Raw genomic sequence first — 27,280 nt, 5'->3', positions numbered from 1 at the left:
AAAATTAATCTGATTGACAGCTCTTGTAAACAATCAGTGAACAGGATTCAGCGATAGACATGCCCGGGTGTGAGCAGGATGACTTCACCCAGTCAGGCGGCGCAGTGCGGTGGGGGGGTGGGGGAGGGGGCGGGTCTTGTCGTCCCAGTGATCGAATTTCTATGGTCTGTTGTACCCATCCCAGTCTATTATTGGTCAACCAGCTATCAATCAGTGAGCGAGACGGCGGGCGGGCTGGTTGTAATTTCCGGTTGTCGGGCAGGGGTTGGGCTTGTGCCTGCGCCGAAAAAAGGAAGGGGATATTTTTTGCGGTCGTTGCAGGTTTTCGCTCCTGTGGAAACCGGCTATATTGAAGCTAAAATGGGAACTAGAGATGATGAGTACGATTACCTCTTTAAAGGTAAGCGAGTTGCCATTCGTAATGGAGTTAAAATATATTTGTTCTCTTTTCACAATTATGATAGATGTAGGCCTCAGGCTTTGTGTCTTCAACCTGAGCAAAGAGGGTACAAAAAAAACTTCCCCGTTGTGGGCCAGGTAAGTTCTTAATTTCATATCGGCGTTTTGTTAACTTATTACCGGAAAGCGTGGAAAGAGTAGGCGTCAGTAGCAGGAGCTGGAACCGAGGGAGAAACCACCCAAAAAGCTGTAGTCTGCAATAATATTAATCCCCATCGATTAGCCATTTATAACCTGCAGACCTAATCCAGCTAACACTTTCTCTCTATTCAATTGCACAATAAAACTTTCTGTCCACTTTTTCTACATTTGAAGTATTTTTACCAATTGGAGTGCACTATTTGTTCTTTATTGCAGGGCATGTTTTTTTTCCTTTCAATGTTTCTCTGGAAGTAGTTTCATGCACCTTCCCTTGTATGATGCTTATGAGCTTTGTCTTAGTTGCTTTGCTGATCATCAAATAACCTTTTCCCGCCACGACTTTGCATTTGTGATGTGTTAGTACTAGGATTTCAGTAAAGTATAATAGGTGTGTGAACTGAGAAAAGCAATTAGACTTTTGTTTCCAGACAGGGGTTGTATCTGAAGGGAGCATCAACAGTGTATAACGCTACTGGTGGTCGTAAGGATATCATTGAATGGCTGGGGTGCATGAGTACGTTAAATCTTATTGGCCAGAGCATTTTTTTTTGCTAACAGAGTTACCAATGCACCAAATATGTCCGATGACATCAGTTGTCTTCCATGTTGTGGCTAACCTGTTTCTTTCTGGTTTTTCACACTCCCAAAATTCAACTTCTCTTTCTTTCTCGTTCCCCCTCAAAAACTAGACTTCTGTTCCATATATGTCTGCCATTCTCTGACTTCAGCATAAACAATAATGCCCTTCAGTGGAAAAGAAATGGTGAAAGTTGAAAAATACTATTTTGGAAATTAAACTTTTTCATTCAATGTCAACATTAAGATCAAATGTAGAGTAGGTTCAATACTGTGTTTTCAATCTATCGTGATTTACAAGTATGTAGACACCTTTTTAAGTTATTGTAGGAAAGCTTTTTTTCCCTACATTTGGCTATTTCTTTATTTGTGTTCTATTTGGCCTAGTATATTTTTGTCTGAGTATGCTTCTGTGAAGCACCTTGGATATCTGATTTGGATGCGGTTCTCTATCAGTTTTGAGTATAAATATTTGTAAAGTGCTTTTGCTATTTGACTGTACCTTCTTAACTTGACTCAGATTGAACTCAGCAAATTGAAGTTTGAAAGCTAGGATCTGCTGATGTTTGAACAATTTTATACAGGCTGTGTGTAATTAAAAATGCATATAAAGATTTCATTACGCTGCTTTAATTCTCATAACTGCAACCTCAGATTTATTCTTCAACATGTCAAGAGTTCAATCTGTACACTCTAGTTTTAGTCTCATTAGTGCCTCCTGGTACGCATTCTCTTTTGGTTGGATGAATTTTGGAGCATGGTTATTCTCCCAACTTGCTTTGCCCAGTTTTATTTGGCAGTCAGGTGGAATCCTGCACAGTAGGCAAATTTCTTTCATCCAAATAAAGGCTAACCTATTTCTTCAGATCTTATATATTATCAGAGCAGCAGCTATATCTGTAAAAGGTAGATCTGAAGCTGTGTTTTTGGATTACAATGCATTCATACTATTTCCCTGTTCTGGTGTGCGAATTTCTTTTGGGATCATTTCACTTTACCTAACTTTAGAAGTCAAACTGAAGATTACGAAATAAAACAGAATGCTGGGAGAAAACAGCCAAACTGGCAGCATCTGTGGAGAGAGAAACAGAGTTAACATTTTGAGTCCATATGACCCCTCTTGGAAGAGTTATACGGACTCAACCTTAATTCTTTCCCTCTCCACAGATGCTGCCAGACCTGAATTTTTCCAGCATTCCCTGTTTTATTTCAGATTTTCAGCATCCACTGTATTTAGCTTTTATTGAAGATTATGAAGATAAGTTAGTGCAATTATATAAGATGGTTGCATTTATATATCCATACAAAAAAAGGACAGTTTTTTCCCCCCTTTCTAAAAGGAAGGTTGTATGCCTTCAGTTAGAGTTATTTGGTTGTACTGAGGTCAGAGAAGGGTTGAATTATAAATAGTAGAAGATTAGCTGTCCAGTTAACTTCACAAGCATAGTACTTGATTTCATAAATGGTAAGTAAAATACTTAAATGAATGAGTAACGGTTTTCGGCTTCTCGAAGCTTGGTCCGAGCACCCTAATGTTCCAAGTCTAAAGTTCAACTTCACTTTGCACCTGATAGGTGTCTCCACAGTCCTGTTTAACAAATATTCCAAACATATCTTTGCAAATGAAGTTTTTTCCAACTTCTAATTTTGATTTTAACCAATTTAAATTTGTCTTGTGTCTCTAATCAACCTGTATGTCATCTTTAATATTTTGAGTCACTTCTTGTCAATGCCCATTGAAATCAAGACCAAGTGTAGACTTCAAGTGAAACTGGGGAGTTAGCAGATAAGGGATAGGTGAACTAGGGGACACAAATGTAATTGGGTCTGTCCGTTTATTTCACACAATTTTGGCGTTATAAATAATACTCATGGCAATTTGGGGAGCAGTGCTACTCAGTTTAGAGTTTCTCTGCATTGCAGTCTGTGTTGGGAAAGGTAAAAGTGAAGCACTATAGCTTTCTCAATGAATGACAAGTTCACGTAGGTTGTTTTTATTGAGGACGTGGGAATTTTTATAATGGAAAAATTGACCAGCATGTGCCGACACAATTGTTTTACTTGACTTTTATGTAGTACCTTTAAAGTCGTAAAACGTCACAGGAGAGATTATTGGGCAAAATTTGACACTGAGCCACATAAAGAAGTATTAGGACAGAAGACAAAAAGCTTGGAGATGGAAGTACATATTAAAGAACGTCTTCAGAGAGGTGGAGAGGTTTGGGGAGAGGATTAAGGAGCTTGGGCCTACACAGCTGAATGCATAACTGCCAATGGTGAAGTGATTACAATCAGGATTGCACAAAGGCTAGAGTTGGAGGAGTGCATAAGATCTCTGAAGTTTGAAGGGTGTAGGAGGGTAGGTCATGGTGGGGAGATATGGATGAGAATTTTAAACTTGAGGCATTGCTGTATCAGAAGCCAATGTAGCGACCAAGATGAATGGGTCTTGGTGCAAGTTAGGGCATAGGGAGCAGAGTTTTTGGATAACCTCATATATATTTCTGAATGGTGATAGGTGGAAGGCCAGCCAGGACAATATTGGAATAGTCAAGTCTGGTGGTAATATACTGCCTAGTTTTTCTTTAAATATATGGTACAACATACTTCCCTGGAGAAACGTTGTACATAGCCAATACCATTGACTGTGTAGAACTTGTCTACCTTTTTGCAACATCTTTATTACTCTTAATTTGTGGAACTTCTGTTCCTGCATTCTCTGCTTTCTTCCACAATTCTATCTGGCCTAAGTTTTCAAAACTTAGTTTGGCTCAGTGGTAGCACTCTTGCCTAAAGTGTGAAGGTTGTAGGTTCAGGCCCATTCCATGAAGTAAGCTCGTGACCTAAGCTGATGTTTTAGTCCATTGCTGAGGGTTCCATCTTTCAAGTGTTAAACTGAGGCCCTAACTGCCTGTTCAGGTGAACATAGTGCTATTTGAAGGAGGGGAGTTCTTTTGATACCCTAAAGATCATGTAAACTTGCTGTGATTTGACCCTCCCACTAAATGTATAACTTTTTAATATCATGAGTTGATGTCCTGTTACACATTTGGGAAGTCGAGGCAATGTAGTCTTCAGGTGAAGCAGAATTAACGCAAAGCAGGATAATGTATCAGGGTTTGCAAGGTATACAATAATTCAGTCCCAATTTTGAAGCCATATAATCTGACCTTAATCTTTATTTTCACTTGTAAATTCTCACTTTCATATTTAGAATGAAACCAGCCTATGTAAAATGGTATATATGTAAAAAGTATATCTGACCACCTGTTGTGGCATTGCAGCAACTTCACTATAGGGAAGGTGTGATTGCAGTGTGACAGGTTTAGATGGCCAGTTTTAATTATAAGTGCAAACAGGAATTTATAATTGGAAAATTTGACTCGAGTTTAGTCAGCAAATGGCTACAATTAGATTAAAAGCTTTCTGCCAGCCATAAACCGATATGAAGTAAGATATGTTGTAATAATGAATGATGTGAGATATTATTATTGATGTGAATACCTTAAAGACCACTGAGCATGGCCAGTTTCCACGAGCTGTGTCTGGCACCAGTGCAATTTTGTAATATTCTCTTTAAAGCAATCTTGAATTCCTGACATACTTGTGGTTGACAGTTTGAGTTCCCATGTAATGCACAATGGTCCTTGGTAGCTTTTTGATTATGATGCTGACTCCATAATTCTGCCCTGTGCTATGAGTTTAAAGCCCACACAAACAAATCTGCCAACCATGGCTGAGGCATAACTTGTTGCAGAGCATTTGTAGGCACTTTCCTACCTATCTTTGTGTCGTATGTTGTGAAGAAGACACAAGGAGTTTGCAGATGGATATAATAAGTTGAGAGTGGACAAAAATCTGGCAGATGGATGTGGGAAAATGTGAAGTTGTTCACTTTGGCAGGAAGAATAAAAAAGCACGAGTATTCCTTAAATGGAGAATGACTCCAGAATTCAGAGGTGGAGAGGGATCTAGGTATTCTCATGCATGAGTCACAAAAAGTTAGTATGCAGGTATAGCATGTAATTAAGAAGGCTAATGGAGTGCTGCCCTTTATTATGAGAGGAATTGAACGTAAAAGTAAAGATGTTATGCTTCATTTATATAGGGTATTGAGACCGCACCTCGAATACTGTGTGCAATTTTGGTCTCCTTATTTAAGGAAGGATGTAAATGTGTTGGAGGTGGTTCAGAGAAGGTTTACTAGATTGACACCTGGAATGAGCAGATTGTCTTATGAGGATAGGTTGGACGGGCTGGGCTTGTTTCCAATGGAGTTTAGAAGAGTGAGGGGTGACTTGATGCATTTTTTTTATTCATTCAAGGGATGTGTTTCATTGGCTGGGCCAGCATTTATTGCCTTCCCTAATTGCCCTTGAGAAGGTGGTGGTGAGCTGCTGCCTTGAGCCGCTGCATTCCATGTGGTGTAGGTACACCCACAGTGCTGTTAGGAAGGGAGTTCCAGATTTTGACCCAGTGACAGTGAAGGAACGGCAATATATTTCCAAGTCAGGAAGGTGAGTGACTCTGGTGGTGTTCCCATCCATCTGCTGCCCTTGTCCTTCTAGATGGTAGTGGCTGTGGGTTTGGAAGGTGCTGTCTAAGGAGGCTTGGTGAATTCTTGCAGTGCATCATGTACACACTGCTGCTACTGTGCGTCAGTGGTGGTATGAGTGAATGTTTGTGGATGTGGCGCCAATCAAGCAGGCTGCTTTGTCCTGGACGGTGTCAAATTTCTTGAATATTGTGGAAGCTGCACTCATCCAGGCAAGTGGAGAGTATTCCATCACACTCCTGACTTGCGCCTTGTAGATGGTGGGCAGGCTTTGGGGAGTCAGGAGGTGAGTTACCGGTCGCAGGATTCCTAGCCTCTGACCTGCTCTTGTAGTCACAGTATTTATTTGGCTAGTCCAGTTCAGTTTCTGTTCAATGGTAACCCCCAGGATGTTGATATTGGAGAATTCAGTGATGGTAATGCCATTGAATGTCATGGGGTGATGGTTAGATTCTGTCTTGTTGGAGATGGTCATTGCCTGGCACTTGTGTGGCGCAAATGTTACTTGCCACTTCTCAGCCCAAGAGATCCTTACCTGTAAGGTCCTGAATGGCCTTGACAAGGTGGATGTGGAAAGGCTGATTCCTCTTAATTGAGTGCAGAACCAGGGGGCACTGTTTTAAAATTAGGGGTTTCCCTTCTAGGACAGCGATGAAATTTTTTGAGGGTTGTGCAACTTTGGAACTCTCTGCCTCAGAAGGTAATGGAAGTGGGGTCACTAAATATTTTTAAGTTAGAGGTAGATTGATTCCATTCCCTAACGAGAATCTAAGGTCATCGGGGGTAGATGGGAATGTAGAACTTGAAACACACAGATCAACCATGATCTTATTGAATGGCAGAGCAGGCGTGAGGGGCTGAATGGCCTACTTTTGCTTCTATTTCATATGTTTGTATGGTCAAAATAGTGACTTGGCACAAATGGTAAAACTTCCACCCCATTCTTTCCCACTGAGGAGTAATTTGGTTGTCAAGAATTTACACTTTTGTTTTCACTTCTCCCATCCCAACCAACTTGATTTTTCAAACTGCTGAAACACATGCAGTGCTTTTGTAATCCAGTATCAACCACTGTGTCTGTCCAAACTAATTATGGACTAAAGTCATAAAAATGTTGAAATTCAACTGCTAGTCTGTGTGCAGATAATGACTAAAAAGTCGTCATTTGTTGTGCAAACTCTGACTGGAGATAAATGCTGCACAAGCATTTTCACAGTTTCCAGTTGATTTGTTTGAGTGTAAAGATTTGGAACATTTTACAATATAGACTGAAAGCTAAAATACAGGGATGAACGCTGACACCCAAGGTTGCCCCAGTGAGTTGGCTTGGTAATTTGTTCAGTGGCTAAAGCACGTAAATCAGGAAAGTCTGACTTTTTCATTGTTCTGTGCTGAGTTATCTGATCTCTACCAGTACAGCATTTATGGAGCCATCATTGGTCTTTATCCAATTTGCCCCTCTCTAACCCACTCCTATAATGTTCCACCCCTAAGTGTTGTCTGATTACTTTTATTGAAGTGGCCATCTGTAGACATCAAATAACATACTGGAATTAATTTGGGTTCACAATGGAGAGTGACCACTTGGATCAGGTACTCAAGGGTATTCGTTCAACTGTAACTATTCACCACCAACTCCCCCACCAATGATCCAACTTCTCCAATAAGAATCTCTTCAGAATGTGTTGTACCAAAGATAATTAGCAAAACAAGGAGGATGGAGAAGAAAGAGTTTAGTGCCTAATTAAACAACAAACTGTCTCTGCACTGTTAATGCATGGATATTGTGCTTGTTCCCAACTTGCTCTGTTGCACTGATGTCAGCTGAAAGAGTTGTTACTTAGTTGTGAAGCACCTTTTCTGTTGGATTTAGCCCCTGAGAAGTTTAGGTAGCAATTTTGATATCTGCTTTCCTGTAAAAGACTGTCTACTTTGGGGAAATTCTCACAAATTTACACATGGGCACACACAATTCCAGTTAACTCCTTCGAAGCATACAGATTGTAACCACTCTTGCTATCTTCTAAATGTTCTTCCGCTCCAGACTCCTCCAGCATCTTGCACTTGTCCATTTTTTTAGGATGTGCTTTGCCTGATCTTATGCGATGTCCTTATTGAGAAGGAATTTGATTTTTGTGGGATGACAGGCACAAGATTGTTATTTGGTCTGTGCCAATTCATGTTGGCGCAGCAGCATCTTGCACATCCACTGTATCGTCTTTGAACATCCAAGGCTCAAATGCTGGCAGTTTGGGTTGTGTAATAGTCGTAAAGAAAGTTTATTTGTTCTTCCCAAGTCAATTAGAGGAAAAGTACATCACTTGGAATTTCTGTTGTTCAGCTACCTATACCTGGTTTTATATTGCACATAGTGCCAGCAATTTACAGTTCCCTCTTCAGCAAAATTAGCAAGTTTACTTGGTTTTGCTGCTGTCTATGACACTAAGCAAAATAAGAACTTATCTGCTGAGTTATTTTATTATTTTTATAACATTAGTCACTCTGGCTGGAACTTCTTTAAGAGTGATTCAGTAACCTGCTGAAGAACACATGTGTGAAAAGTTTGGGTTTGACCAATTTCCTCAGCTGAATAGCCAACAATTGCTATCAGGACTCTTACATAAATAATAGCCAGTTCAATAGGTAGTAGAGGTTAAACAGAACCTGCTGAGCAAGGGCTACATGCTTTAAGAAGGGATGTAAAACTTAAAAAAAGATTTCCTTTTGAGTTTAGGCATTTGTGAATGTGTTTTCAAGCTGCCTCTGCTCATTAAAATTGGGACAAATCTTAATATATTCACACACACACACACACACACACACACACACACACACACACACACATGATATCAGCTGACTAGGAACTGATTGGAATGAAATTAATTCTTTTGAAAACTCAATTTGAAGGCTTTGAAACTGAGGAAGTTACTATTTTAGGCATTAATGATGCCCATGCATGCATTGTCACATACGAAAGCCTTTAGCAATATCTAAATCTCCTTTAACTAGCATTGAGCAGAATTTGTGGTATCCATTCAAAGCAGCTGTAATCTATGGTGATTTAGAAAACAGGTAGCAGCATTAAACTGGCTATTCTACTGTGAGTATCCAAAATTGATTTTTTTAACATAACTTGGAGTTCCAATTGGAAAAGATTCTTTTGGGGGAAAATTTGTTAATTTTTACTTCTCCCCCCCCTCCTGATTTCTCAGCTGTTCAATGCTCATTGCGGATCCAATGGGGGAGGGGGTGCAATTCAGGTAATCTTTCTTAGTCCCAAAGAATCATTCTTGGAACCACTTGTTTTGTGTGGGTGCAATAGAATCTGATCTTCATATGAAATTACGCAAATATCAATTAAAGTAATTAATCTGGTTTCAAACAGACTGGTAACAGCCCTATATTGTCGTTTTTAAACTCCAAAGTCAAATCAATGACATGATTCAACTTCAAAATGGATCCATTTGCCATTTTACCTAAAAATGCTGTACAATTGCAAGTATGTAGTACTCAATTTGGTCTGTCAACTATACTTGTTAATAAGCTGGTGTGGTCTATTTTTAAGAGATCCTATTCCATCTCATTGTAATGGAATGTTACCTTAAAACATTGTACTTGTAATGATTGAAAGTAGATATGTAAAGCCTTCTCCATGGATTGCCATCTTTTCATGGTGGCAATTTATTACAGTATTAGCACCCAAATAGTAGAAATTCAAGAAATGTTTACACTTCCTGTCATAAAATAACTAATGTACTTGATAATTGTCAACCATATTTAAAACTTTAGAAAATTTTCCTTCAGTGCCTTACCTAGTGGAGAAGTATGATCCCTCAACTCCTAAGCAGCCTTGTTATCCTTGTAGCAAGTGAAGGATTTCCCTTCCACAGCTTACTACAAGTGTAGCCTCCCTATCTCTTTCCTCTAAAATGCTCCATAAAACCTATTTCTTTGACCAAGCATTTGGCCATCTTCTCTAATATAATTTTGTGTCTCAACGTTAAGCCCCTGCAAAGTGCCTTGGGATATTTTATTATGTTAAAGGTGTTATATAAATAGAAGTTGTTGATTGGTAGACTCGACCCTCTAGTGGGATTCAACATAAATGGTAAGTGAACAGACATGTGAGCAACAAGTCAGATATAAATATCTCTAACCTTAATTATACTTTCTTGGTGATTTTACACATATGGCAGGGGAGCAATGCAAATGTGCCCTATGTTTTTAATACAGCTGTATCCTGGGTGGTGATTTTTTGCTACCTGCATGCCCTTCTGCAGTACAGGCAAATTGCATTTTTTAAGCTGGTTCTTTATTGAACATCCACAATTATATGCATATGTCCTTTCTAGTTGTGCTGATTGGAGACTCTGGGGTTGGAAAGAGCAATCTCCTATCGAGGTTCACACGTAACGAGTTTAATCTGGAGAGTAAGAGCACCATTGGAGTGGAGTTTGCCACCAGGAGTATCCAGGTAGATGGAAAGACAATTAAAGCACAGATCTGGGACACGGCAGGACAGGAGCGATACCGTGCCATCACTTCAGCGTAAGTATTTTGTGTCACACCGTTAATAAACGATGAGATCAGTATGTTAAAGTCATGGATGATTTTAATATTCATGTAGATTGGGAAAATCAAATTGGAGAGGTAGCCACGTGTAAGAATTCATAGTGTATTCGGGACAGTTTCCTAGAACAGTGTGTTGTGGATCCAACCAGGGATCAGGCTATTTTGAATCTGGTAATGTGTAATGAGGCAGGTTTAATAAATGATCTGAGTAAAATATCCCTTAGGAAACAATAAGCATAACATGGTAGAATCTAGCATTCAGTTTGAGAGTGAGAAGCTTGGGTTGGAAACAACTGTGCTAAACTTAAATAAGGGTAATTACAAAGGCATGAAGGCAGAGTTGGCTGGACTGGACCGGGAAAGGAGTTTAGCAGAAAAGACGGTTGATGAACAATGCCAGGCATTTAAGAAAATAGTTCATGACTCACAACAACGATATAACCCAGTGAGGAAGAAGGATTCTAGGACGGGGATAAGCCAACCATAGTTAAGGATAGTATCAAGTTGAAAGAAAAACATACAATGTGGTAATGATTAGTGGTAAGTCAGAGGATTGGGAAAGTTTTAAAAACCAACAAAAATGACCAAAAAAATGGAGAAAATAAACTTTGAGGGTAAACTAGCAATGGATATAAAACCAGACAGTGAGCTTCTTTAAACATATAAAAAGAAAGAGAGAGGCCAAAGTGAACATAGGACCCTTAGAGAATGAGGCTGGGGAAATAATAATGGGGAACCAGGGAATGGCAGAGAAGTGGAATAAATAATTTGCTTCAGTCTTCACGGTAGAAGAGACTAATGGCATTTCCAAAAATGCTAAATAATCAAGGGGCAAAAAGGGGGAGGAAATAAATACAATAACTATCACTGGAGAAAAAGTACTAGGGAAACCAATGAGGCTAAAAGCCGATAAGTTCCCTGGACCTGATGGGTTGCATCCTAGGATATTAAAGGAAGTATCTCCAGACTTAGTGGATGCGCTAGTAGTAATCTTCCAAGAATCCTTAGATTCTGGAAAAGTCCCAGAGGATTGGAAAACTGCCAATGTAGCGCCCTTATTCAAAAAGGGAGGGAAACAAAAAATGGGTAACTATAGGTCAGTTAGCTTAACATCCATCATTGGGAAAATGTTAGTCTATTATAAAGGATGTAATAGCAGAGCATTTAGAAATGCATAATATAATCAAGCAGTCAGCATGGCTTCATGAAGGGGAAATCATGCCTGACAAATTTATTAGAATTCTTTGCGGAGGTAACAAGCAGGATAGATAAAGGGGAACCAATAGATGTAATATATTTGGATTTCCAAAAGGTATTTGATAAGGTACTGCACATAAGGCTACTTAATAAGATAAGAGCCCATGGTGTTGGGGGTAGTATATTAACATGGATAGAGGATTGGCTAACTCGAAGACAGAGTTGGGATAAGGGGGGAGGAGGGGTGCATTTTCAGGATGGCAACCTGTAGTTAGTGGAATGCCACAGGAATCAGATGGGGCCACAATTATTTACAATATATATTAATGATTTGGATGAGGGAATTGAATGTACTATCACCAAGTTTGCGGATGACACAAAAATAGGTGGGAAGGCAAATGGTGAGGATGATGCAGTCTACAGAGGGATATAGACCAGTTAAGTGAGTGGGCAAAAACATGGCAGATGGAATATAATGTGGGAAATGTGAGGTTATGCACTTTGGCAGGAAGAATAGAGGAGCTGAATATTATTTAAATGGAGAAAGATGAAGCACAGAGGGATTTGGGGGTCCTCGTGCATGAATCACAGAAAGTTAGCATACAAGTTCAGGTAATAGGGAAGGCAAATGGAATGTTGGCTTTTATTTCAAAGGGAATGGAATATAAAAATAGGGAAGTCTTGTTAAAACTGTACAAGGCACTAGTTAGACCACACCTAGAATACTGTGAACAGTTTTGATCCCCTTATCTAAGGAAAGATATACTGGAATTGGAGGCAATCCAGAGAAGGTTCACTAGGTTGATCCTGGGTATGGAGGGATTTTCTTATGAGGAGAGGCTGAGTAGGCTGGGCCTGTACTCATTGGAGTTTAGAAGAATGAGAGGCAATCTTATTGAAACATGTAAGATTCTTAAGAGGCTTGACAGGATAGATGTTGGGAAGTTGTTTCCCCTTGTGGGAGAGTCTAGGACCAGAGAGCATAATCTGAGTAAGGCATCGCCTGTTTAAGGCATAGATGAGGAATTTCTTCTGAGGGTAGTGAATCTGGAATTCTTTACCACAAAGAGCTGTAGATGCTAGGTCGTTAAGTACATTCAAGGCTGAGATAGAGAGATTTATAATCAGTAAGGGAATCAAGGGTTATGGGGTAAAGGCAGGAAAGTGTAATTGAGGATTATCAGATCAGCCATGATCTCTCAATGGTAGAGCAGACTCGATGGGCTGAATGGCCTACTTCTGCTCGTACGTCTTATGATTAGTGAGAAAGGATCTTAGATTGGAAGATCATGATATAGAATCAGTTTGGCTGGAGCTAAGAAACAGCATGGAGCAGCAAGCTTTGGTAGAAGTTGTTTATAGGCCAGCAAAGAGCATTGGTAATATGGGGCCTGGTATAAATCTGGAAATTAGAGGTGGATGTGACAAGGATAACAGTAATCATGAGGGGATTCAATCTACATATAGACTGGGTAAACCTATTAGCGTTAATGCTGAGGATGACAAATTCCTGGAATGTATACACAATAGTATTCTAGAACAGTACGCTGAAGAACCAACTAGAGAATGGGCTATTTTAGATCTACTATTGTGAAATGAGAAAGGGCTAATTGATCACATTGTAAAGGAAGCTTCTAGGGAAGAGTGACCATAATATGATAGAATTTTACATGTAGTTTGAAAGTGATGTAGTTCAATCTGAAACTAGGGCCTTTAATCTAAACAAAAGAAACTACAAAGGTATGAGGGGCGTTTTGGCTGAGGTAGTTTGAGGAACTACATTGAAAGGTAGATGGGTAATGGCTAGCATTTAAAGAACTAATATGTGGTTTGCAACAAATTTATATTCCTTTAAGGCACAGAAAGCCTGCAAGAAAAGTAATCTAACCATGGCTAACAAGAGAAGTTCAAGATTCTATTAGATCAAAGGAAGAGGCATATAATGTGGGCCAAAAAAAAGTATAAGCCTTAGGATTGGGAGAATTTTAAAATCCAGCAAAGGAGGACCAAGGTATATATGAGGAGAAAATAGAATATGAACGTAAACTAGCGAACTTAAAAATGGACTGTAAAAGCTTCTATAGGTATTGGAAAATGTTAGTAAAGACAAATGTGGGCCCACTGCAGGCAGGGATAGGAGAATTTATAATGGGGAATAAGGAAATGGCTGAGAAACTAAACAAATACTGTGTCTGTCTTCGATTGGGAAGATGCAAAAACCCTACTTGAAATATTGGGGAGCCAAGGGACTAGTAAGTTTGAGGACCTAAAAGAAATTAGTATTAGTGAAAAAGTAATGTTGAAGAAATTAATGGGACTGAAAGTTGCCCAAGTCCCTTGGACCTGATGATTTACATCCCAGAGACTTGAAAGAGGTGGCTGTAGAGATAGTGGATGCATTGATTATCATCTTTCAAAATTCTATAGACTCTGGAATGGTGCCTGTGGATTGGAAGGTAGCAAATGTAACCCCCCACTATTTAAGAAAAGAGGGAGCGAGAAAACGGGACTACAAACCTGTTAGTCTGACATCAGTAGTAGGAAAAATGCTAGAATCTATTATAAAGGATATTATCTGGACACTTAGAAAATATTGATAGGATTGGGGAGAGTCAGCCTGGATTTTTGAAAAGGAAATCATGTTTGACATTGGTATTGGTATTCTTTTTGAGGATGTAACTAGCAGAACAGAAAGGGATGTGATGTATCTAGATTTTCAGGTGGCATTCGATAAGGTCCCACAAAAGAGGTTAGTAAGCAAAATTAGAGCACATGGGATTGGGGGTAATATATTGGCATGGATTGATTAATGGACAGAAAACAGAATACAGTTTTGGCCTGTCTTTCTCTCCACACATGCTGTCAGACCTGAGTTTTTCCAGCATTTTTTGTTTTTGTTACAGTTTTGGTCTCCTTTCCTAAGGCAGGATATACTGACCATAGAGGGAGCTCAGTGGAAGTTCACCAGACTAATCCTTGGGATGGTGGGATCGTCCTATTAGGAGACTGGGCCTGTATTCTCTAGAGTTTAGAAGAATGAGCGATGACCTCATTGAAGTGTACAAAATTCTTACAGGGCTCGACATGGTAGATGCAGGAAGGATGTTTCCCCTGTTTGGGAGGGTCTAGAACCAGGGGACACAGCCTCAGAATAAGAGGTAGGCAATTTAGGACTGAGGTGAGGAGGAATTTCTTAGGTCGGAGAGTGGTGAATCTTTGGAATTGTCTATCTCAGGGGGCTGTGGAGGCTCAGTCATCGAGTATATTCAAAGCCGAGATCAATATCAATGACATCAAGGGATTTGGGGATTATGTGGTAAGATGGCGTTTAGGTAGAAGATCAGCCAAGATCTAGTTAAATGGTGGAGCAGGCTTGAGGGGCCAAATGGCCTACTCCTATGTTCTTAAATATGATTTATTTGTAGAAGTAAAACTGGAAAATATAGGTACATAGGTATTTTGAGAGAGACAGGTTCAAGTTTTGGGTAATGATAACATAACTGATGACTGAAAAAAAACCTGGTATACTTGCACTTATAAGAGTTAGTTAATGGGTTTAATGGCCTATGAATAGGTTAATTTGAAAGCTGGAAAAAAGCTAAAAGTCATCTTATCAGGGTGTGAATAGCACAGCTGGTAAAGATGGCTAAGTAAAGTGAAAAGGATGGGGATGGCTAAGTAAAGTGAAAAGGATGGAAGCTGTTTTTTAAGTGGTGAAAGTTGAACAGGAAAAATAACTGTTTGAAATTGCTAAAGTAGTTGTTCAGAGCAGAGGAGCATGGCTCCCTTGTGGCTTGCCACTTAAAGGCTACAGTGGGAATGTGTGTTTCTGTTTTTGGCCTCCTAACACCTGTTCACCAAAACTTAATGCAGGTGTCAAGACCAGTATCTTGCCCTTCTTCCACCATGCTACCACCACAACCACCCAACTCAAAAAAAATAAATTCCTAATGACCAGTTCATCAATAGCTGCCTAAGTGTGGTTATTATTGCTTCCTAATTGGTAAGATAAAGGTACTCAAATCAGAGTCCTTGTGTTTCACAGAAGAGGATGGGAAGATGCAGCCTGCAGGAGGTAAGCAGGAGTGAGGACGTACAAACATATGAACAAGGAGTAGGAGTAAGCCATTCAGCCTCTGGAGCTTACTCCACCATTTAATAAGATCATGACTGATCTGATAGTAACCTGAAATCTGCATCCCACCTATCCCTTGCTTATCAAGAATCTATCCACTTCTGCATTAAAAATATTCAAAGATTCTTCTTTCACCACCTTTTCAGGAAGAGAGATCTAAAGACACTCGACCCTCTGAGAGAAAAAACTTCACCTCCTCTGTTTTAAATGGACGACCCCTTATTTGTAAACAGTGACCCCTATTTCTAGATTCTCCCACAAGAGGAAACATCCTCTTCATACCCACCCTGTCAAGATCCTTCAGGGTCTTATATGTTTCAATCAAACCACCTCTTTCTCTTCCAGTGGATACAAGCCTAGTCTGTCCAGCCTTTCCTCAGAAGACAACCCACCCGTTCCAGCTATTAATCTGGTAAACCTTCTCGGAGCTTCCATCCTTAAATAAGATGACCAATACATGTACACAGTACTCCAAATGTGGTCTAACTAATGCCCTGTACAACTGAAGCATAACCTCCCTACTTTTGTATTCAATTCCTGATGCAATCTGGGTTGTGTGTGCTCTCAGGTACTACCGTGGGGCTGTTGGTGCTCTGCTTGTTTATGATATTGCCAAACATCTAACCTATGAGAATGTCGAGCGGTGGCTGAAGGAGTTGCGTGATCATGCTGATAACAACATAGTCATCATGCTGGTCGGAAACAAGAGTGACCTCCGTCATCTGAGAGCTGTTCCAACAGATGAGGCGCGGGCCTTCGCTGGTAGGTATTACATACTGTAACCATAACATTTCAACAGCTAGCTATTTAATGTTTTAAATGTTTACTTTGAATAAACACGTTATCCTTTATTCAAGTGGTCACAGTGAATCTAATAGTATCACTGTTGGCTAATTGCAGCAGGCAGCACTGAAAAAGGGTGCCATGATTGACCCAGAGGTTAAAACCATGTAGAATCTGGATGCTCAATCTTTCTCTCTGTTCAGTGACACCTGCTAAAATGGATATCTAAACAGTGATTGATTGAGAAGAGCTGGGGTAGATGATTATAGCAGCTGGGTTCATTTAACACACACTTCCCAGGTTTAGATGAAGAGTAGACATTTGATTGAGGTACCAAAGAACCATTGTTGCTTATGGAGTTGTATCCGAGTTCAAATTTGTTTCATGAAAGGTATCTTAACGGTTAAATCTTACTGAACCCTAGCAAATTACCTAGCTACCTACGTGGGCTTTTTAAAGCACTAATAGAGTTAAGTTTATAATGTTAATCCATTAACATGTTTTATCATTAATTTGATAGTGTAGCAATAGTGCCCGGTATAATGGAGAAGAGTTCCAGTGCATGCACACCACTTGTACTTTTAGTGAGAACTACTAGTCCTTGATACCTGGTCCATTATCTACAACACCCATTCTCTCTCTCTGACACTGGCCACTGAATCATATCTTCATGTTTCACTGAGTATTAATGCATCATGTTACATAAATGCAAAACCATTCTCCCAAGAGTTCCTGTGACACTGTTAAATAGGTTACTAAACAAATCATCTTTGATTTCAACTAAATCAAGTGCTAGAGAAATTGACACATCTACCCCATTTCTTTATCTTAATGTTTGATTTGGTCTGTATTATTCATTAACAGGAAATGAATTTGCTTTAAGCCAGTGTTTATTTTACAATCAACACTTACTGTGGTACCACACTGAGAAATCTTGGTGTTCTCCTGAACATCCACATGGCAGTACCACAGTAAGATCTTTGGATGTTGCAGCTTGAGATGGATTCTACATTGACTTACTTTCTGGTGTGAAGGTTCCAGGTTCAATCAGAATCTGCGGAGTTAGTTGGTCTCAATTGGTTTAGGAGTTCAGATGCTACAGTTGTTCTTACTGGCTTTAGGCTGAGGGGAACAAACCATGGGTCCATGCTCTGATAACTATCCAGTGACACCTGGATAATGTGTATATATATATGAATGATAAAAACCAAAACTGCTGGTAAAACTCAACAGGCTGGCAGCATCTGTGGAGAGAGAAACAGAGTTAACGTTTCGAGTCCATCTGCAGTATTTTGCTTTTCTTAGTGTATGTGTTGATGTTGGGTGATGCCCTTTGGAGAATAGCACGCTGCTACTGCTATCCAGTTTGTCTTGTAAATGACCAGTTAAGTAAAAAGCCATGCCCTAGTGAAAATCAGAGGAGGGAATCATTTTAAAGGGTGGTGACTGATCTCCAGACCAAGTAGCTTATGCATAAATGTTTTTGTTGTAACTGCTTAGTTCCAGATGAACATGTCAGTGTGTAACTGTCAGGTTTGACTGTCATTTAGCTCTGGTGCTTCAACCACATTTATACTGTTGTTGCAGTTAACTATCAGTTTTTCTTTAACCTTGTGCTAGAAGTTTTGCTGTAAGTGTGCTTGCATACACAATCTTGCTCTCTAATTGTTATGAACTACTACACTCTAGGACAGGGAGTAATATAGTTTCCAGATGATATAAACTTAGCAAAGTAGTAAAGATGATGGTTATAGACTCCAGGATGACTTAGGACAGCTTAGTGAAATGAGCATAATCATGGTAGATGGAGTTCAATATGGAGAAGTGTGAAGTGATGCACTTTGGAAGAACTAATACGGAAAGACAATATCCTGTAAGTGGCGCAATTTTAAAGCTCAGAAGAGTTGAGACTTGGAGTGCATGTACAAATCATTAAAGATGGCAGGACAGTCAAAAAGGTGATTTAAAAAAAAAAGCATACTTATGTTTATAGATGAAGGCACAAATTAGTTTTGAGGAGAGATTGGAAAAGTTTGTACGGTTCCCTTGGAACAGAGAAGGTTCAGAAATGACCCGCGAGAGTTTAAGATGAGAAGTTTTGATAGTATAGAAAATCTTCCCTTTGGTGAGTGAGTTAATAACCACAGGTTGTAAATTTAAAATCATTGGCAAAAGAACTAGCAGGGAGATGAGATTTTTTTTTCCCAGTCAGGATCTGGAATACTTTACCTGAAAAAGTGGTGGAAGCTGATTCCATAAATAATTTTAAAAGGGAATTGAATGGGTACTTGATGAGGAACTTACAAGGTTATTGGGATGTGGGACACAGCACAACTCCTCTTTCAAAGAGTTGGCACAGGCATAAGAGTTTCTATTTCCATGAAAATCACCTGAAACCTACAGGTAGCTTGGTGGAAATGGGTATGTTGTCACTTGAATTGTGCTGTGCCTTTGTTCTTGTAGAACATGAAGTCTTACTTTCTCATTTCAGAAAAGAACAATCTATCATTTATTGAAACATCTGCACTGGATTCAACGAATGTAGAAGAAGCATTTAAAAACATTCTTACAGGTAAAATAATGTCGAAAACGGAGAAACTACTGACTGTGGTGCTTGGAATTGGTCTGCAACTCTCAGTATCATTCAGATATGTAACCTCTCCATTACCTTGCTCAGTATACGTCCTGATTAGCTCAGGATCAACTAACCCAAATTGAGGTTCTTGGACCTCTATGCTTAGAGTCACTCAAAATAAAATGAGCTCCTTAATTACAGAACTGCCCTTTAATTATTTAACCCACAATCATCATCAGATGACCAGCTCATCTGTCTTAATGTTGTTTGTGGGTGTGACTTTGCTGTGTACACATGGTTGCTATGTTTTCCTACATTACTACAGTGAAGCACTTTTGAGACATTAAAGTCATGAAAGACGATATATCAAAAAAGGTCGGTCCTTATATTTTTCCAGCACTCATCGGTGTGAAGGAATGTGTTGGAGAATGGAGATCTTTCCAATTCAAGCACTGTCAGTATCAAGCAGTTTCAGGTTAGGTACAGCACAGCCAGATGCAGAATGAACCTCTCTACCCTGCTCCAACAAATGCTTCAGATCTCTATTCTGAATTGTATGATGTAAATTGCAATGTTAACTCATCTGGCTCAATATGTTCAAACTTCCACATGTCACTGTGCAGTCAGTGAGTTTGTATCCATTGGTTCTCGGTGACATATCTGTTCTTGGGAAGTGACGTATTAAAGCCACACACTGCCCTCTGCACTAATGGAGGAGAATTCTCCAGGCTGATCACTTGTATCTTATTGCAGCTGCTCAGAACGAGTTGAGTTGTCAGCTTGGGTACATGATGTGCTGCAAGGGTAAAAGCCTGATGAGAGTAAATTTCTTACTGAATCTGCACAATTAACATTTGTATGTTCTTTCAATTAGTAAAATATAATTGTTTTTAAAGAGAAAATATTGAGGTATTGTAAGGGGAACAGATAGACATTTCTGCAGCTGCAGGCATGACACCAGGATGGTATGTTGCCTCCCTGATGGCAGGGTCAAGGATGTCACTGAGTGGCTGCAGGACATTCTGAAGGGGGAGGGTGAACAGCCGGAGATCATTGTCCATATTGGTACCAACAACATAGGTAAAAAGAGGTATGAGATCCTATAAGGAGAATATAGGGAAGTAGAAAATAAATTAAAAAGCAGGACCTCAAAGGTAGTAATCTCAGGATTACTCCCAGTGCCACAAGCTAGCGAGATCAGGAATAAGAGAATGGACCGGATGAATGTGTGGCTGGAGAGATGGTGCAGAAGGGAGGGATTTAGATTTCTGAGGCATTGGGACTAATTCTGGGGAAGATGGGACCTGTACAAGCTGGATGGGTTGCATCCCAGCAGGACCGGGACCAATATCCTCGGGGGGGGTATTCGCGAGTACTGTGGGGGAGGGTTTAAACTAGAGTGGCAGGAGGATGAGAACCTGACTGGGGGGAGACGAGAGGAAAACAATGATAGAAATGAAAGACAGAAAAGTAAAAAGCAAAAGAGTAAGGCAGAGGAAACAGGGGCTAGCAGCAAATAGGGCCATAGTACAAAAAAAATCTTTAAAAAGACAAGTCTAAAGGCACTGTATCTGAATGCATGGAGTATTCGCAATAAGGTAGACAAATTAACAGACTTGGCTCCAGGGTGACCAAGGCTGGGAACTGAATATCCAAGGGTATTCAATATTTAGGAAGGACAGGCAAAAAGGAAAAGGTGGCGTGGCATTGTTAGCTAAGGATGAAATCAGTGCAATAATGAGGGAAGATATTGGCTCAGAAAATCTAGATGTAGAATCAGTCTGGGTGGAGCTAAGAAGCAACAAGGGGTGGAAAACATTAGTGGGAGTTTCTCTAGGCCTCAAAACAGTAGTGGTAAGGTAGGGGATGGTATTAAACAGGAAATTAGAGATGCATGTAACAAGGCTGCTTACAGTAATCATGGGTGACTTTAATTAGACTAGGCAAACCAAATTAGCAATAATACTGTGGCGGATGAATTTCTGGAGTGTGTACAAGATGGTTTTTATAGACCAGTATGTCAAGGAACCAACTAGGGAACAGGCTATCCTAGATTTGGTTTTGTGCAATGAGAAGGGGTTAATTAGTAATCTTGTTGTGTGGGGTCCTTTAGGGAACAGTGACCATAACATGATAGAATTCTCCCTTAGGTTGGAAAGTGAAGGAGTCGAATCTGAAACTAGGGTCCTAAATCTAAACAAAGGAAACGACGAAGGTATTGAGTTGGCTAAGATAGATTGGGAAACTTCATTAAAAGGTGGATAGGCAACTGCTAATATTTAAGGAACGAATGTATGTATGCATTGCAACAGTTATATATTCCTTTCTGGTGCAAAAACCACAACAGGAAATGTGGCCCAACCATGGCTAACAAAAGAAATTAAGGATAGTATTAGATCCAAAGAAGTCATATAAAGTTGCTATAAAAAGTAGCAAACATGAGGATTAGGAGCAGTTTAGAATTCAACAAAGGAGGACCAAGAGATTGATTAAGTGGTGAAAAATAGTGAGAGTAAACTTGCAAGGAACATAAAAGCAGACTGTAAAAGCTTCTATTCGTATGTAGAAGAAAAAGATTGGTGAAGACAAATGTAGGTCCCTTACAGTCTGAAATAGGAAAATTTATAATAGAGAACAAGGAAATGGCAGAGCAGTTAAACAACTACTTTAGTTCTGTCTTCACGGAGGAAGACACAAATAACTTCCCAGAAATGCTAGGGACTCGAGGGTCTAGTGAGAAGGAGGATTTGAAGGAAATTATTACAAAAAAAAGTGCTGGAGAAATTAATGGGACTGAAAGCCGATAAATCCCTAGAGCTTGATAATCTACATCCCAGGGTACTAAAGGAGGTGGCCATGGAAATAGTGGGTGTTGCTTGTCATCTTTTAAAAATCTGTAGATTCTGGAACGGTCCTGGCAGATTGGAGGGTGGCAAATGTAACCCAACTATCTCAAAAGGAAGGGAGGGAAAAAACAGGGAATTACAAACCGGTTAGCCTCACATCAGCGGTAGGGAAAATGCTAGAGTATATTATAAAGGATGTGATAACAGGACACTTAGAAAATAGCAACGAGATTAAACAAAGTCAACATGGATTTATGAAAGGGAAATCATGTTTGACAAACCCACTGGAGTTTTTTTGATTATCTAAATAGCAGATTAGATAAAGGAGAACCAGTAGAAGTGGTGTATTTGGATTTTTAGGAAGCTTTTGATAAAGTCCCACATAAGAGATTAATGTGCAAAATTAAAACACATGGGATTGGGATAATATATTGGCATGGATTGAGAATTGGTTATCAGACAGGAAACGAGGAATAAATGGGTCTTTTACAGAATGGCAAGTGGTGACTAGTGGGGTACCGCAGAGATCAGTGCTTGGGCCCAGCTATTCACAATATATATCAATGATTTAGATGAGGGAACCAAATGTCATACTTCAAGTTTGCTGATGACGCAAAACTAGGTGGGAATGTGAGTGGTGAGGAGGATGTTAAGAGACTTCAAGGTGATTTAGACAAGTTGAGTGAGCGGGCAAATACATGGCAGATGTAGTATAACATGGATAAGTGTGAAGTTACCCACTTTGGTAGGAAAAACAGAATGGCAGGGTATTATTTAAATAGTGATAGATTGGGAAATGTTGATGTACAAAAGCATCTGGGTATCCTTGTACACCAGTCACTGAAAGCAAGCATGCAGGTGCAGCAAGCAGTTAAGAAGGCAAATGGTATGTTGGCCTTCATTGCAAGAGGGTTTGAGTGCAGGAGCAAGGATGTCTTACTGCAGCTGTACAGGGCCTTGGTGAGACCACACTTGGAGTATTCTGTGCAGTTTTGGTCTCCTTACCTAAGAAAGGATATACTTGCCATAGAGGGAGTGCAGCAAAGGTTCACCAGACTGATTCCTGGGATGGCAGGATTGTCATATGAGGAGACTAAGCCTGCATTCACTGGAGTTTAGAAGAATGATAAGGGATTTCATTGAAACGTATAAAATTCTGACAGGACTGGATGCAGAGAAGATGTTTCCTCTGGCTGGGGTGGGGTATAGATCAAGGAGTCACAATCTCAGGATATGTGGTAGGCCGTTTAGGACTGAGATGAGGAGGGTGGTGAACCTGTGAAATTCTCTACCAAAGAGGGCTGTGGGGGCCAATTCACTGAATATGTTTAAGAAGGAAATAGATTTCTAAACTCTAAAGGCATCAAGGGGTATGGGGGGGAGAGGAGATTATGGCTTTGAGATAGAGGATCAGCCATGATCACATTGAATGGTGGAGCAGGCTCGAAGGACCAAATGACCTACACCTATTTTTATGAGCAACATTTGGCTGGGAAAATATTTAATTTTTTGTTTATAATTATGGAAAGGAAACTTTAACATCCTGGCTGCTAATTTACCCTCTTTCTCTTCACCAGAAATTTACCGCATAGTTTCGCAGAAGCAGATTTCAGATCGATCGGCTCATGACGAATCACCTGGTAACAATGTGGTAGACATCAGTGTACCCCCAACAACTGATGGGCAGAAATCTAATAAACTGCAGTGTTGCCAGAATATGTGACCTGCTTCAGCAACCCCTCTGATTCCTACTTCTGCCTGTGCATTGTAGTGTGTTGTGAATGCTTCTGTCCAATGTCTGTGATTAATGAAATCCTTTCTAATGAGTTGTAGCAGTAGAGCTGATATTCATTTCTGCATTTGGGACATCCCTTTTAATGTGACTACATTGCATGTGTCTCTCTACTCTTCCTTCTTTACCTGTAATTATGAACACTCAAGACTAAGTCGAGCAATACTTTATGTACATAACTTTTTTTTTAAAAGACAAAGACACATACCCTTTCTGCATCTTTCAAATGAGTTTGAGCTTGTGTGTATTTATGCTTGTCATTGAGGGTTCCTGTATGAAAAGGTCAAGATCCCACCATATTTAAACTGTGGAACATCTTTTTATAATGCTACTGAGGCCTTTATATCCTGTCATGAGTATTTATATCTTGTGCTTTGAAGTCTTTTCAAAAGAAAACCATATTTTTCCCTTTCCATTCAGCTACCATTAGTGAGATCTATCAATTATAACTATTTAATTGTAGCATATTTGCTGCATCTTAATGTAGATACAGAACCTGCAGTGCTGCTTTGCGTTGACTAGTTAGCAGCTTAGTGCATTAAAAGCTGACACATTCCTGAAGCATGTAAATATCCACACTAAGTGTCAGCAGTACTACCTTCACTTGGGGAAAACCTGTTAAGTGGGATTGAAAAGAGAATATGCAGCTTGTGGGAAAGAAAGGGCAGTTCTCCAGTTGGATTCAGACATTTTTTTTTTAAATCGTGCATTTTTGTTGTACAGATTGTTTTATTCAGAGTCTGTCTTCAATTCCACCTAAGCAGGGAAATGAGTATAGCAAACCCCTTGTCTTCAATTCCACCTAAGCAGGGAAATGAGTATAGCAAACCCCTTGCCAATGGTTTGGAATCAGAATCTCATTGCCTATTTCTGAGCTGAAGAGTTTCATGAAGGGGGACTACCTTTTGCTTACTGTTCAACACTGGGTTGTTAAATCAAGAAATGTATTGGTATCCATCCAATTCTCACCTCACCTTTTTCCCACACCCAGCCATCTAAAAAAAGTTTTGCCTGTGACTGACACACTGGAACAATAGCTCTGTTAAAATGATTTGGAGCACGCTATCTGTTATTTCCTTGTCACTAATGGTTCCTCTATTCCATGAAGTGCAATCCATTTTGTAAATATGTATTGTCACTTGATTGTGCATGGTTATTATATATGGTGGATAAACTTGTTGCCAAACCTTTTTCTGTGCAATTCCTTCTACTGCTGTACCACTAACATTAGATGGTATAACTTAAATCCAATTTGTCATTGAAGCTAAGGTGACTTAATATACGCTCTGTTTAAAAACTGAAATTCTCCACACAGGGCACATCCTTTTCACGTATGAACTTCTTTCAACTTCTGCAAGAAATTGCGTTTCATTGAATCTCTACATCCAAAGTGCTTATGTTCTGGTTATTTACTTTGCAATAAAAAAAAACTTGTGGTTGCTCTATTTGCATACCCTTTTTGTACAGCAAAGTTCTGTGGATGCAGAAATCTACAGTGTACTTTATCAGTATGGACATAACAATTGATTATACAGGCTGTTCTTCAGCTTGAGGTGGTGATAGAACAATACATAAAACAAATCCAGTAAAACAGCATGATGAGAGATCAGGTTCCAACCTCTGTTCTGAAATTTCTGGCTTTATATTCTCTAGTTAGATTGGATCCTCATAACCTAAGGAAGATGCCATAAATACTTATCTAGTTCAAATTTTCTCAGTTGAGTCACTTGCATCTGCATTTTTAAAAAATCATTTTTACTAAATTTCCTTTTGTTCCCTGTAGGCTTACTTTCCTTTCTGTGAAAGGAAGGGAATAAAAAGAACATAATAGGAGTGGGCCATATGGCCCCTCAATTCCACCTTCCAGTTCCCCATTACCCTTGCCTCCCTTAAGAGTTGAAGAATCTGTCCATCTTGGTCTTGAAAATGTCTCTCAAAGACATGAAGACAGCTCTCTAGGATACAGAAGAAATTCCTCATTAAATCACACAGAAGATTTTTAAAAATGGAAAGCAGGGATAGTCAACTATATATTTACACTCAGGATGTGGGCATTGCTGGCAGGGCCAACATTCATTGTCCATCCCTAATTATCCTCTGGAATGAGGTGGTGAGCCACCCTCTTGAATACAACTGAGCTAGGCCATTGCAGGGGGCAGTTAATAAGCAACGACAGTATTGTTGTCTGGAGTCCTGTAACTAAATTGAATCTCAAGTCAAAAGTTTTAAACAAGTTATTTATCTTGTTGCAAACAGAATGTAGGAATGTAGTTTTTTTTTTCTTCAGGTGTATGATTGTTATGGGACTAGTAAACCAGAGGTCTGGACTAATAGAATTTAAATTCAATTAATTAAATGAATTGAATAAAAAAATAGCATCAGTAATCATGAAACTACTGGATTGTCATAAAAACCCATATGATTCACTAAGGTAAAAGGACATGAGAAATAGGTCATGTGGTCTTTGAACCTCCCCCCAATCAATCTTCTCCATCATCCTGCACTAGCCCCGCATTCCTTATTTTCCTTAACTTAATACCCAAAAATCCTATTAAGTGCATGTCTGGAATACACTCAGAATCCACAGCTCTCTGGGGTAGTGAATACCAAAGATTAACAACTCGTTGAGTGAGGAAATTCCTCTTCATCATCTGAGTCCTAAATGACTGACACCATATTGTCATACTGAGACTCCTTATTTGGATTCCCCAGCCAGTATGTCCTATGTTCACAGCAATGTGTTGCCTCTTAACAGCCCTCTGAAAAAGCTGAGTTACTCAGTTGTATTCAAGAGGATAGCTCTTCACCACATTCCTGAGGATAATTAGGAATGGACAATAAATGTAGGCCTTACCAGCAATGCCTACCTCCTGTGCAAATATAAAAAAAGTTAGTTTATCCTACCTGCTTTCCATTGTTATCAATTATTCTGTTTCCATTTAGACAATAAAAAAACTTAACAAGGAACACAAAGGAATTCCTTTTAAAAAAATAAAGTTCTAAAAAAAGGATTTTTAGTAAAGAATGCAGAGGCAAGTGACTCTGGAGAAAATTTGAACTAGTTAGGTATTTATGGCAACCTTCTTAGGATGTGGGGATACGTTGAGACTTAGGACATGGAAATAGATTGTAGTCAGAATATATTGAAATTTAGAGGGCAAATGGCAGCTAGAAAAGTTTGCATAGAGCCAAATGGGATAAGGATTTTTGGAGGAAATAGAAACCACAGCTACGTAGAATTTTTCAAGGCCTTGCCCGTCTCCATACAGGCATCTGTGTAAGTAGGCTAGGATGATAGCTAAATTCTATCCTAACCCACTAACGACAATTTTCAGCAAGTGGGAATTAATTTTTTGGTTCTTACTCCCAACTCAAGAGCACTGAGTATAACAGTAGAACACCAACTGCTCCTCTAGCTGAAATCAGCTAACGGCATACATTTAGTCTTGTATGGCTTAGCTAGAGCGCATAAGAGCAGCTCTAAATCTCAGGTATATGGCTTTCTAGTTTTCTTTCTCCTTTCTCCCCCGCCCCAAACCCCCCTTCCCTTAGTTTTGATTAATAAACCAGGGATGAGAAATTTCCACTTCCGATACTGGCGTTTCAGAAAGCAAAGCTGCATTTTTTAAATATATGTTCTAACCGTTAG

The 27,280-nt window shown here is 39.5% G+C and overlaps 1 protein-coding gene across 1 annotated transcript; it reads left to right on the top strand.

Annotated features, from left to right (window-relative positions):
* The first annotated feature begins 233 nt into the window (after window positions 1-233).
* On the top strand, window positions 234-23,665 carry LOC144688817 (ras-related protein Rab-11B). Its single transcript, XM_078555784.1, has 5 exons — window positions 234-400; window positions 10,084-10,279; window positions 16,204-16,397; window positions 18,910-18,990; window positions 23,417-23,665. Exons 1-5 carry the CDS (start codon window positions 361-363, stop codon window positions 23,560-23,562), a joined length of 657 nt encoding a protein of 218 aa, XP_078411910.1. The 5' UTR covers window positions 234-360; the 3' UTR covers window positions 23,563-23,665.
* The last annotated feature ends 3,615 nt before the right edge of the window (window positions 23,666-27,280 follow it).

Source organism: Cetorhinus maximus, chromosome 13, assembly GCF_964194155.1.
Source record: "Cetorhinus maximus chromosome 13, sCetMax3.hap1.1, whole genome shotgun sequence".
In the NCBI taxonomy this organism is placed as follows: Eukaryota; Metazoa; Chordata; class Chondrichthyes; order Lamniformes; family Cetorhinidae; genus Cetorhinus; species Cetorhinus maximus.
This window is presented reverse-complemented; position numbering and strand designations above follow the sequence as displayed.

What these genes read in the sequence shown, in the direction of transcription:
- LOC144688817 (XM_078555784.1), top strand. Translation starts at nt 361, where the DNA reads ATGGGAACTAGAGATGATGAGTACGATTACCTCTTTAAAG. An exon ending in GTACGATTACCTCTTTAAAG is followed by an intron (nt 401 to 10,083) that starts GTAAGCGAGTTG and finishes TGTCCTTTCTAG; the next exon opens with TTGTGCTGATTGGAGACTCT. An exon ending in ATTTAAAAACATTCTTACAG is followed by an intron (nt 18,991 to 23,416) that starts GTAAAATAATGT and finishes TCTCTTCACCAG; the next exon opens with AAATTTACCGCATAGTTTCG.